Raw genomic sequence first — 12,476 nt, 5'->3', positions numbered from 1 at the left:
GTAAGTACCTGTAAAGGTTCCACATAGAACCTTCCCTGTCAGACAGGGTTCCGATTACGAGGCTAAGAACCCTTAATTATTCAATGAACCCTTAAAGAACCGCTGAAGAACCTACTTTTCTAAAAGTGTGGAGTTTTTATTTAGAAACTATTAATAATTTTACATTGGAAGTTGCAGATTTGTACATTTATATTTAAGTTTAAATTTCATGAAAAACAGGATTTAATTATGAATGTTATTGATATTATTAGTAAAGTAGGAGGAATAATACTACAGGAATCTTACACTAAATCTCTCATCTTGTAATCTGGTGAAGAATTAACCCTTTCATGCATAAATTATAAAACATCACTGGATTTTTAGATGGTTTTATTGATCAATAATTGCATGCAAATTCAAATCCATTTTCACTTTTTTTATATAAAAACTGTTAAAAGTTAACAGGAAGTAAAGCTTGGAGTAAAATGGGTTTAAAAAGAAAATTACTGCTGAAAAAGACATACAACATTTTAAAGGTGCAATAGGTAAAATTTGTGGGGAAAAGAAAGGTCTTTATTGGGTAAATGGGCGGAGTTTAATACGATTTTAAATTTTAAGTCCCACCCATTTACAGCAAGCTCCACCCCCAACACTTATGGTGGTTCAACTAGATTTTTTTTGTCTATTTATTGAATTACAGGCTTACAGCGTTCAGCTAGAGTTAGCATTAGCAAGGACTGTCATGCCATCACTGAGAATGTTTTAAACTAAAATTTTGTATCATTTCTACATAATTTTTTCCACATTATTTGTTCTAATAAGAAATTAAAAATATTGACTAAACGCACCTTTAAATCTAAAATGTCACTCAAGATTATTTTTTTTCAATTTGATGCCAAAAATATTTGAAAAAAGACATTGTTATGATACACGTTCAGCACGACAATTGTGTAATTTAGATGTGGAGTTACAGGACATCTTGTTAAATAACAAAATAAATAAAAGCTAATATTTGTTTAGACAGAAAGGGATGAGGCGTGATGCTCCTGATAAAGCCACCATGTTGGATTGGGAGGAGCCACGCTTGGTACGAATGGAGAAGTAAAAATCAGGAACATTTGTGTATAACTTTGGATTTAGATCTTATATATTTCTAAAAGAACACAGTCGTGTGTGAGTGACAGACGAGCGAGGACGCTGTACATGAAAGAGTTAAGGGCGCTTGGACTCAGGGGCCAGAAGGAGTGTCTGATTTGCATTGCAGCCGAGGCGGAGTCATCTCCTGTTTCAAAGTGAAAGTTCCTTGTTTACACAGACACGGCGCTCTAAGCCTGAACCCTGCTGCCAGAGCAGCATGTTACGACATCAAGCGGCTCGGTTCAGCTGTTTTTGGGGGATGTCCTGTTCTCCAACATGACCTTACCTGCAGATCTGAATAGCCAGAGCGAGGTTCTGAGCGAGTGTTAGACGTGATGAAGTGCTGTGAGTAAATGATTGGTCTTGGGTCTGGTTTCATCACAGCAGACTTCATCATCATTGTACTTTGGACTTCTTTTTTTGTCTTTTTTTTTCATGATGGCTGATAAGATTTGGAGGAAGAGCTGCGAGTTTTTCAGTAGTAGAAGTCCTTTCTTTGGAAGACGACTTGTGGAGAGTAAGAGTGAGTGAGTAAAAGTTTAAATGATCATGCTCAGAAGGTACGTTAATCACGTACAGGCTTTAGATTTGTAGTAATTGTGTGAAAAAAACATACAGCGTTAATTTCAGAGCCTTCTACACATTCTATAATGCGTCATAATGATGGATTTGGTGTTTACTGTAATGTTTGTGGTTCCCAGACCATAAACCAGGGGTCGTGACCCTGTGTGGGGTCGTTTATATGGAGTCGTGAAAGAAACTCAAACTCACAATCTCCTTGTTTGTTTTATTCATTTATGTTATGAATTAATATCGCTGTTATACTGCTACAGTGGTGGATTTTTGTTTGATACCATTTTGTTATCTCTGTGATATTTTGGTCGTTTTTGCTATCCTGACACGCTGCACTAGCGTAGGTGTTCAGCAATAAAAAAGGAGAAATTTCTCTGTCCTTCTACCTCCACTAGCTCCTCGACAACATTATGAAACAACAGAGTTCAATAAAAAGAATAAGAAAATATGCTGAAACTTTTAAAGGATGGTAAAGCATGAGGAGATTATGTATAATATCCGTTCCCAAAAAGATTAGAAACCTTTTTAAAAGACACTTTGTTTTTTTTTTGTATAATGAGCCATAATTGCTTCCTGTTTGTGTGGGTACTGGTGCAGAAAATAGTTCAATATACTTCCAGATCTTTTTTTTTTTTTGTTTCCTAGAACTGTCTTAGAATGCAGAATTAAAATTATTATATAATTTATTCTCCTTTTACAGTGTGGAGGGGGAAGTCCAGAGCAGTGAGCCGTCCTCCTCCCTGGATCGTGGTAAAAGTTACGGCCCCCTGACCCACAGCTCCTCCATCAGCCCGGACCATTTTGAAGGCTTAGGGTACGGCCAAAACGCCCAGGCAGGTCCTCAGCGTCCACGGAGGCCCAAACTCCAGCACTCGCAGTCCATCCTCCGCAAGCAAGCCGAGGAAGAGGCCATCAAACGCTCGCGCTCGCTCTCCGAGAGCTATGAGCTCTCTACGGATCTGCAGGACAAGCAGGTATGGCTGAAACTAAAGATCATGTGTGTGCATCTTCAGAGACCTCCTCCTTCTTCTTCTTCTTAATCTGTTCTGTCGGTTCTTTCAGGTGGAGATGTTAGAGAGGAAGTACGGTGGCCGCTTCATCAGTCGACATGCTGCTCGCACCATTCAGACGGCATTCCGGCAGTACCAAATGAACAAGAACTTTGAGCGCCTCAGAAGTTCAATGTCTGAGAACCGGATGTCGAGGCGCATCGTTCTATCCAACATGAGAATGCAGTTTTCTTTTGAGGGACCTGAAAAAGGCCCAAGCTCATTTTTCGATGGAAAACAGCTATCTCTGACGGAGGAAGAAACTCCGATGGACCCTGTAGAGAAGAGCGAGTGTGGAGATATGGTTCCTGTACATGTGGCTGCGCCCTCAGCTCCGAATGACCTCAGTGACACTATTACAGAGCTTGAGGACGCTTTCTCTCGGCAGGTCAAATCACTGGCTGAATCAATCGACGATGCTCTGAATTGTCGTAGTCTCCATGAAGAAGAGGACCAGGATCCGGAGCAGGTTCAGGACGATGAGCAAGGCGAGCTGTCCTATCAGGTAAAACCGACTAACGGCTCTCATCAGCGCAAGTTGGATGAGATGATGGCTTCCTACGGTGGCGTAACGCTCTTCATCGATGAGGAGGATCTTTGTCCTCCTACTCAGATCTCGCATACGGTGGATCCACCGTCCAGCACTGAATCCGATCAGCACGCCATCAACTCCTCCCAGGAGTACTGGCCCATGGACACCAAGGACGACAAAATAGACACGGATACCAGCTGCCGGAGCACGCCGTCAATAGATTGTCAGGAGCCACGGCTTCGTATCGACCATCTCCCGCTCCTGACCATTGAACCTCCCAGTGACAGCTCGCTTGAAATGAGCGACCGCTCGGAGATCGAATCGGTCAAGAGGCAGAACATTTACGAGCGGACAACGGCTGGACCTCAGGCCAGTCCCAAACACATCACGCACAGTCTACCTCCCAGAGTGTCCTCCCTCTCCCGGGCGGAGGATCCCATCAGGCACCGGCACCGGCAGCTGGAGAGCCATCTGGCCATCAACGGGAACCGACAGAGCAAATCAGAATCAGACTTTTCTGATGGGGACAACGACAGCATCAACAGCACTTCAAACTCCACCGACACGATCAACTGCAGCTCAGAGTCGTCTCGGGACAGCATGAGGGAGCAGACACTCAGCAAACAGACGTACCACAAAGAGACACGGAACAGCTGGGATTCTCCGGCTTTCAGCAACGATGTCATCCGCAAGCGGCACTACCGCATAGGCCTCAACCTCTTCAACAAGTACGTGTTGTTTCTCCTACTGTTGGAGCAGGAACAGTGGAAGGAATTGGTCTGAATAGGTTTCTGGAGTAGATCTGAAATTCATTTCATTTAAGCGATTTGTTAATTTGATGTTGCATTTTCTTTTCCTTCCAAATGGTTAAAGGAAAATTCCCCCTAAACAACTTGTACAATTAATATGTGATCAACAAGTTTAAACTTTTTCATGGACGTGTTTCTGTACTTTCACTTTGATTAACGGGTTCCTCCATTACCCACAATGCCTTTCAATGACCTGCTGATAGTAGGGCTTTAGTCCTCGCTTTATTTCTACCTAAAGTGAGTGATGCAGCGGCGCTTTAGTCCTTTAGTCTGTCCAGCTCTCTCACCTCCTCTTCTGTACACTCTGCTCAACTTCCAGAGCTTCAACTTTCATGCTAATACCACTAACATCTCGCTCGTCATCTTGTAGATCACGAACTAGCCGAGCTGAGTCTCTGCCGTAACTCAGTGTCGTATAACTGCATTGCGTTCATTGAGTTCAGCGTTTGCTCCATTACTTCTTCACTGGATTTCTCATTAATATAGAAGCCCTTGCTGTTTGTTTTTAATAGCTGACAGCAAATCCTGAATGTTATCACAAGTTTTTCTCCGATTAAACGCCATCCTAACTGCATTTTAACAATAACAGCGTCCTGCTGTGACATCAGAACGACACACAACCTCAAACTTGTTCCAGGAATAACAAAAATACAAACCCAACCACCAGCTGGCACCAGAATCACTAAACCCATCACAAATCTTCCAATATAAACATATCGAATGTGTTTCAGGGTGGAATTTAATCTTAACGCATCCCAGTGAAATGTTGTGTTATTGTAGGTTGTACACAAGGTCATACAGATGGTTTGTCTCTCCTTTTATGTAAAAGCCCAACATCTGAAAGTCTTACTTCTGTTTCATTGTCATCACCTTAGGAAAAATACAGCAAGTGTAAATATACAGGAAATGTTCTGCGCACCGTTCCACCACAAATGAGAATGAAAACAAACGTATTCCAGTCTCGACAAGTTCCTGAATGGATAAGCCCTCAAAAATATCTCTGGATTCTTCAGAACTTTATTGTGGAGTTTTTGGAAAAGGCAAAGAGCGACTGGTTTCTGGAAACTGGTTCATTGAAATGTTAGAGAAAACCAGACATCGTTATATCACTCATGATGGCTAAAACATGCAGAAGTTAGCGTTCCGCTTCCACGGAAACTGTTTTTAAAGGTTTCTAGAGATAGGAACAGAACCACACAGAATGAGTGTTATGGCAAGGCAAGTAAATTAATTATGTGTAACAGAATTTACAAAATATACACAAGAGCTTAAACAAATGATCAAAATAAGAATACAACATATGAAGTACAATGTGCAGTAAAAGTAAGGAGGGAAAGAGAGAGGAGGGAAAAATGAGCTTAAACAAGACACAAGTATTGCACTAAAGGTGTGAAGTGACTAACAATAACTCTAATCCACTGAAACTGCTCAGTTCCCTTCTCCCTTTGTTTTAAAAAATCTGTTAAATCTCTTTTACTAGCTCATGAAATACCAGTGAGTAACCACATCTCAGTATCGACTAACCACGTCTCTGGGAAATAAAAAAAACACTTACAGTAACCGCTCTGTTGGTTAGAGGACAATGTCGGAGAAATGAATACGTCCCGGCAATAAAATGGAAGTGGGATTGTTTTGTAGCCAGAGAGATTTTATTACATTCTTTATGTGTGAATCAGACGCACTGGACGGAGTTCATAACAAAGGTTCAGTTTTCCGACATCTTCAGGACAGAGGAGTTTACGCTTCTTTGCGGTTTCTCAGTAACATGCGGAACAAGCTGCGTTTATTTTCTCTTATTAAGTTGAAGAGAGAGAATAAAGAGGCTGGTGAGGGAACGAGTGTTTATAGCTGCTATAACGTAAGCGACAGCAGGAACAAACTCGCTTCACCAACATTAAATGTAGCTATAAACAGGTAAAAAGTGTAAAGTGTCGTGTTTTAATAAATAAAACATTGTAATCATTGGCAGAATAAAACCCTTGGGGACGTGTGTTGATTTATTCTTTATTTAATATATTTGACCTGCTTTTATCCTAAAAGATAAATTATCACAAACACAAACTCAGAGGATTTCTTTAAGACTTTTGAGTGAAAGTAAGTATGTTGATTTTTCTGCACTCCTACTCCTTCCTGTGCTAAAACCACACCACGGTGTATTTTTGTGGTTTTAATTCCACATCATCGCTCCTCCGCGCTCAGTTATACTCCTTCCAGCAGTCTTCGCTCAGATGCTTACTATTTTCCCACAATTCAGTATTTTTTGAGTATGAAGTCATTCCATTGTTACTTGTCCATAATCCAAAGGCGTCCTTCTCCAAACTCTCACAGAGTCTGCTTTTTGTAAGACCTGTAAGTTCTGTCGTTCTGTATTATCCCTTTAATCAGCAAGTCTTTGTGAACTGCATGGAAATTTCATGTACTTTCACTGCTGTGACACTTTTAAAGGAAATTTATTTATACAGCACTTTTAATGCACGAGGTCCTTTCAAATAAAATTTAATCAAATTAAAGACGATTGAAAAAGAAACAATAAATTAAAATGTAAAAGTTATAGTACGATGCATGAAAGAAATAGATTGAAGTGCAGTCTAAAAGAGTATTAATACATGTAATATTATTTAGGAAAAATAAAATAATGTATAAATAAGAAAATTTTTGAAAAAGAGATAAAAATGCAATGAAAGTGCAATGAGAGCTGAAATCGCAAGCAGTTTTTTTGTCTTAACTCATTTGAAATCCAACATTTATTGTTGAGTGAAAGGAGAAGATTTCAGTGTTGAGATTCAGATGGTGATAATCATCTTTCTCTTTCAGAAAGCCGGAGAAAGGAATTCAGTACCTGACGGAGAGAGGGTTCGTTCCGGATACACCTGTGGGCGTGGCTCACTTCCTGCTTCAGAGGAAAGGGCTGAGCCGGCAGATGATTGGCGAGTTCCTGGGGAACCGGCAAAAGCAGTTCAACAGGGACGTCTTAGAGTGAGTGTTTGTTTTATTTATTATTCTTTTACTTCAGAGATCTTGAGTGAATATTAAACAGGTTTAATATTATTATTAAAATCTGAGGGTCAAAAGTCTAAAAGTGACGTCAGTGTTTACGTGAGGAAAGTTGCTGGGATTCAGAGTCCATCATCTTTAAACCTGAAAAAAATCAGGGATAGAAAATGTGGACTGAAGAAGGAAATAGCGTTTTTTTTTTCTTTTATGTCAAATGAAATACGATGCAATATAAAAGTGAGAGACATTTTGAAAAATGAGAAATAAAAAGAGACTAAATCGAGGTCATGAAATCGTAATGTGTGTGAGATGTAGGAGATTTTATCACACTTTTAATTCACTACGTTGATTTGTTGAATTAATGAATTAAAGTCAGTGTTTGTGTTAATTCGATGCTGTAAAGAAAACCTGCTCAGGGAGTGAAGGATAATCTGACCTAGCGCTCATCTGCTACACTTACAGAGAAACTTTAACTTCATTCATCACTTTATCCAGAAAATATTCCCTCCTCCAGATAAGCCGTGTCTCTGATTCAGACGCGTCTCCTCTGAAACATTTCATGGATTTTAAAGAGATGATATTATTAATAAATGAATAGAGTAATATTTGTGTGTTTAATATTTTCCTCGAATGACATTCCACAGTGTGTGTGAGTGTGTTTACAGCCAGAACATAAATTTCAGCGTGATATATTGCAGTTACATTAAACAGTCAGACGGCGGCGCTGGACTTAACGCTGCTCCTCACTCGAGCTGAAATCACACAAGAAACATGCGCTTAAGCTCAAGATCAGACTCGAGCGTAGCTGAGACACGCCCCTGTTTTAGACAAACTCCGCCCCCGCATGTGTAACGCTCACGTAACTCCTGAATAACGCTTACGTCTGTAGTTACGCCTGAGGTCTGAATACTGATGTTGGATTAAATCCTCAGCACATGTGCAGAAATCTACTCTGAATACAGACTTTAGGGGAACGTTTGCGTCCGATGGCTAATTAGGACAGTCTTTCTGTCAGCGTCGTGTCCTCGGAGTATTGCTGCGTGTCTGTACACACTCCGTTTTTATTGAATCAACCAGCGTGTGGCTAATTAAGTACAAATCATTCTGGGAATGAATTCATCTCCTCAGCTGGCAGCTGTTCACTCGGTTTCCACGCTGCTTAGATTTCACACACGCAGACGTTTAGTCATTCATCAGAAAATCCCGAGTATTCCCAGCAGACGTGAGCTGGATGAGAAAACCACAAAAAGAAACGCGTTCATGTATTTTCTTCTTCTTCTTCTTCATTCTGCACAACCTCATAGTCTGATGTTATTGGAGCGCTCAGCAGAGCAGTGTTAAGTGATTTATTCAGGTTAGTGCTGAAGCTCTGATCTCTGCTGATGGACCGCTTAACTGATCGCATGCTGTTTGTTCAGCTGTGTGGTGGACGAGATGGACTTCTCAGGGATGGAGCTGGACGAAGCTCTCAGGAAATTCCAGGCGCACATCCGAGTCCAAGGGGAAGCTCAGAAGGTCGAACGCCTCATCGAGGCTTTCAGGTGAGAACTCCATCTAAACACACTCCGCCATGGTGAACTGGTCAGCAGATAGACTGTAACTGAGTTCAGAAGTTCTGAAATTTCTGAATTCTTTTCCCATCAGCCAACGGTACTGCATCTGCAACCCAGGAGTGGTGCGCCAGTTCCGAAACCCAGACACCATCTTCATCCTGGCCTTCGCCATCATCCTCCTCAACACGGACATGTACAGCCCCAACGTGAAGCCTGAGCGCAAGATGAAACTGGAGGACTTTGTGAAGAACCTCAGAGGTGAGCAAGAGAATGAACGTATCCACCACTGATACGTTCTCGTATCTCCAGAACTGCTATGCAGTAGAAGACTCTTTAGTAGGAGTTGTAGAATAGATTGGATTAGATGATGAGGAGCTGGTGTGGAAACTTCATTACTAGTGGAGAAAGATGAGAAGTTATCTAAAAAGAAGGTGGAGCTTCAGGCGTGAACTTTCTCCCAAATTCCAGTTATGTCATTAATCTGTTTAAGTCTATGGTTTAATTTACTCTGGTTTGTGGTATTACCAGGAGTGGACGATGGTGAGGACATCCCTCGTGACATGCTGATCGGCATTTACGAGCGTATTCGTCAGAAGGAGCTGAAGACCAACGAAGACCACGTCTCTCAGGTTCAGAAGGTGGAGAAGCTCATCGTCGGGAAGAAGCCAGTAAGTGCCGATGGTGTCGCGTTCACATGAAGGTTCTGCTTTTGTTGCCTGAACAAGGACCAGCGCCTAAATTTCAGTCCGTAAAATGTTCATAAAAAAATCATCATTTATTCAAAAGCACATTTCCAGCACTCTTTTTCATATCGCAGACAAAAACCTTAAACCTCAGTCAAGATAAAAAAAATTGCAGTTTTTTTAAAATGTTTTTTTTCCATTCACTTTCCTCATCATACGAACATCGCGAGCTCAAATCCGCACCCAAGAGAGCAAAATTAGCCGTGCTGTCTGGGTGGGAGGGGCTGACCCTGTCTCCCCTGTCAATCACAGCGACACTAGCCAATCAAAGGCGGCTGTGAGCTCATGTATGTGGAAGAGGGCGGATAGCACTTACCTCAGAGTGTGTGACTCCGCCCCTGTGTTGCATAATCGCGCAAAAAAGTTGGATTATAATTTCACCTCAGTAATTTTCTCTTCACTCTGCTCTTACAGATCGGATCTCTCCATCAGGGCCTGGGATGTGTAAGTCTCTCTCTCTCTCTCTCTCTCTCTCTCTCTCTCTGTGTTTCTTCATTTAAAAATATAAAAATGTTTAAAAGTAAAATGTGTGTGTGTGTGTGTGTGTGTGTGTTTAGGTCTTATCTCTCCCCCACCGGAGGTTGGTGTGTTATTGCCGGCTGTTTGAAGTGCCAGACCCCAACAAGCTTCAGAAACTCGGCCTTCATCAGCGGGAGATCTTCCTCTTTAACGACCTCTTGGTGGTGAGAGCGCCGTAAAAACTCGCGCTGAAACACAGAAATATTTATTTTGTTTTGACTTTCTGCTAGCGCTTCTCTCAGGTCTTCAGTTCACTCTTTGTCCTTTTTGTAGGTAACTAAAATTTTCCAGAAGAAGAAAAACTCGGTGACGTACAGCCTCAGGCAGTCCTTCTCTCTGTACGGCATGCAGGTCCTGCTCTTCGAGAACCAGTGTAGGACTTTTTAACCTTCATACAGGAAGCCGGTCTTCACAACCGCAGCGTTAGCATATTAAAACATATCGCATCACATTAAAAGTCGTGCTAGCGTGCAGCGTTTCAGCAGTAATATAACCTCACTCTCTTCATTTCCCGCTTTTTGGCCCACTTTCTGTTTTTCTCTCTGATTCCTGAATCATATTAGCGTTTTATTATTTCCTTTTCGTATTATTTCCTGTATGCTGTTACGCAGCCAACGCTAACATTCTTTCAGCTAACACCTAGCCAAAGCTAACATTCTCATATCACAATAAAAACTCAATACTCCATAAAAATGACATCGTAAATAATAAATGATTTATGTCTCTGCGTGCACGTGAATGCTGTGCCACGGCTAAAAGCTAACACAGTGCTAGGATGTAATGTTAGCTAACGATGGGAAATAAACTAGCCGTGGAGGGAAATGAAATAAAATGTGCTGATGTAGAGACTCGACTAATGAGCTTTTAAAATTATGATTTAAAAAAAAAAAAAAAAAAAGATTTTAGATATGTTAGCTTAAACTGTTTGTGCACTGCTAAAGTATGAAAGTAAAAACACACAGGATTCGTAAAAAACATGGAAAAGAACATGTTTCTTTTCTTTTTAAAAAAAATAATTGGTGTGTAAAATTCTAAATTTTATAGCAACGTTAGAAAAAATATGACACAAAATACATCGAGATTGCAAAATGCAAAATGACGTGTGTATCATGATATTTACGTTAGCAAAGTGAGTGCTAGCAAAAACAGCAGAAAAAAAGATGAAAACAAAGAAAAATCTATGGTGTTGATATTTTTTATTTTATTACAAAAAAAGGCACAAAAATTCACTTTAACGTTCTTCTGCGTCATAAAGTCGATATAAACCTTTAAGGACGATCTCGTACACTATCGTGAGCTGACGTAATGACGGCTAAAGTCAGATGCTAATCTACGCTAATGCGCTAATGATATTGATGCTACGATACATTTAACGCGATTTAATTCCAGTGTAATCGTGTTGAATTGTAACCATGACAACAAGCACACTGTATACAGGTGTAATTGAGTATGTTGTACATTAGGAAAATAATTTTCACAGAAAGGAATGTTTTTTTTTTGTTGTTTTTTTGTTTTTTTTTTTAGTTAAAAGCAATAAGAACAGACTATTAAAGATGTTACCATGGCAACAACTGTATAATAGCAGTAGTGTATGTCCTAATAAAGCTCTTTTACTAAAGAAAGAATTAGCATGAACTTATAATGCTGTATAAAGCAGGTCATAGCCATCATCAGTGAAGGTTATGACGAGGTTATGACGAGGTTATGATGAAGTTAATGACGAGGTTATGATGAGGTTATGATGAGGTTATGATGAGGTTAATGACGAGGTTATGACGAGGTTATGACGAGGTTATGACGAAGTTATGATGAGGTTATGACGAGGTTATGACGAAGTTATGATGAAGTTATAACGAGGTTATGATGAAGTTAATGACGAGGTTATGACGAGGTTATGATGAGGTTATGATGAGGTTAATGACAAGGTTATGATGAAGTTAATGACGAGGTTATGATGAAGTTATAACGAGGTTATGATGAAGTTATAACGAGGTTATGACGAGGTTATGATGAAGTTATGACGAGGTTATGATGAGGTTATGACGAGGTTATGACATGGTTATGACGAGGTTATGATGAAGTTATAACGAGGTTATGACGAGGTTATGATGAAGTTATGACGAGGTTATGATGAGGTTATGACGAGGTTATGACATGGTTATGACGAGGTTATGATGAAGTTATAACGAGGTTATGACGAGGTTATGATGAAGTTATGACGAGGTTATGATGAGGTTATGACGAGGTTATGACATGGTTATGACGAGGTTATGTCAGTCTTATGACGCAGAGCTGAAATAATTGGAATAATGATGTTACACGTGATGTATGATGTATATTCTGTTTTTTTTTTTTTAGATTATCCGAACGGGATCCGGCTCACGTCGGCCATCCCGGGCGCTGACGTGAAGGTCCTCATCATCTTCAACGCCCCGAACCCTCAGGACCGCAAGAAGTTCACAGACGACCTGCGAGAGTCCATCGCCGAGGTCCAGGAGATGGAGAAGTACCGGATCGAGTGTAAGCACTCAGAGTAGCTTAAAAAGAAAAAAGAATTTAAAAAAAAAAAGATTTTTTAAAAAAATATC

General features: G+C 40.5%; 1 protein-coding gene across 8 annotated transcripts in view; it reads left to right on the top strand.

Moving 5' to 3' along the window:
• The window catches only part of iqsec1a (IQ motif and Sec7 domain ArfGEF 1a), a 115,846-nt gene that overhangs the window by 87,553 nt on the left and 15,817 nt on the right, over positions 1-12,476 (top strand). For 7 of the 8 annotated variants that reach the window (XM_034311931.2, XM_053240562.1, XM_053240559.1 and 4 more), the window contains 10 exons: positions 2,390-2,663; positions 2,752-3,998; positions 6,894-7,055; positions 8,492-8,614; positions 8,718-8,884; positions 9,155-9,294; positions 9,784-9,813; positions 9,927-10,052; positions 10,162-10,261; positions 12,247-12,408. In XM_034311931.2, coding sequence (XP_034167822.2) covers positions 2,390-2,663; positions 2,752-3,998; positions 6,894-7,055; positions 8,492-8,614; positions 8,718-8,884; positions 9,155-9,294; positions 9,784-9,813; positions 9,927-10,052; positions 10,162-10,261; positions 12,247-12,408 — 2,531 coding nt within the window. Of the gene's footprint in view, positions 1-793; positions 1,644-2,389; positions 2,664-2,751; positions 3,999-6,893; positions 7,056-8,491; positions 8,615-8,717; positions 8,885-9,154; positions 9,295-9,783; positions 9,814-9,926; positions 10,053-10,161; positions 10,262-12,246; positions 12,409-12,476 lie in introns of those variants that run through there. The other variant, XM_053240557.1, reaches the window with a different exon arrangement.

The sequence above is a fragment of the Pangasianodon hypophthalmus genome, chromosome 16 (genome assembly GCF_027358585.1).
Source record: "Pangasianodon hypophthalmus isolate fPanHyp1 chromosome 16, fPanHyp1.pri, whole genome shotgun sequence".
NCBI lineage: Eukaryota > Metazoa > Chordata > Actinopteri > Siluriformes > Pangasiidae > Pangasianodon > Pangasianodon hypophthalmus.
This window is presented reverse-complemented; position numbering and strand designations above follow the sequence as displayed.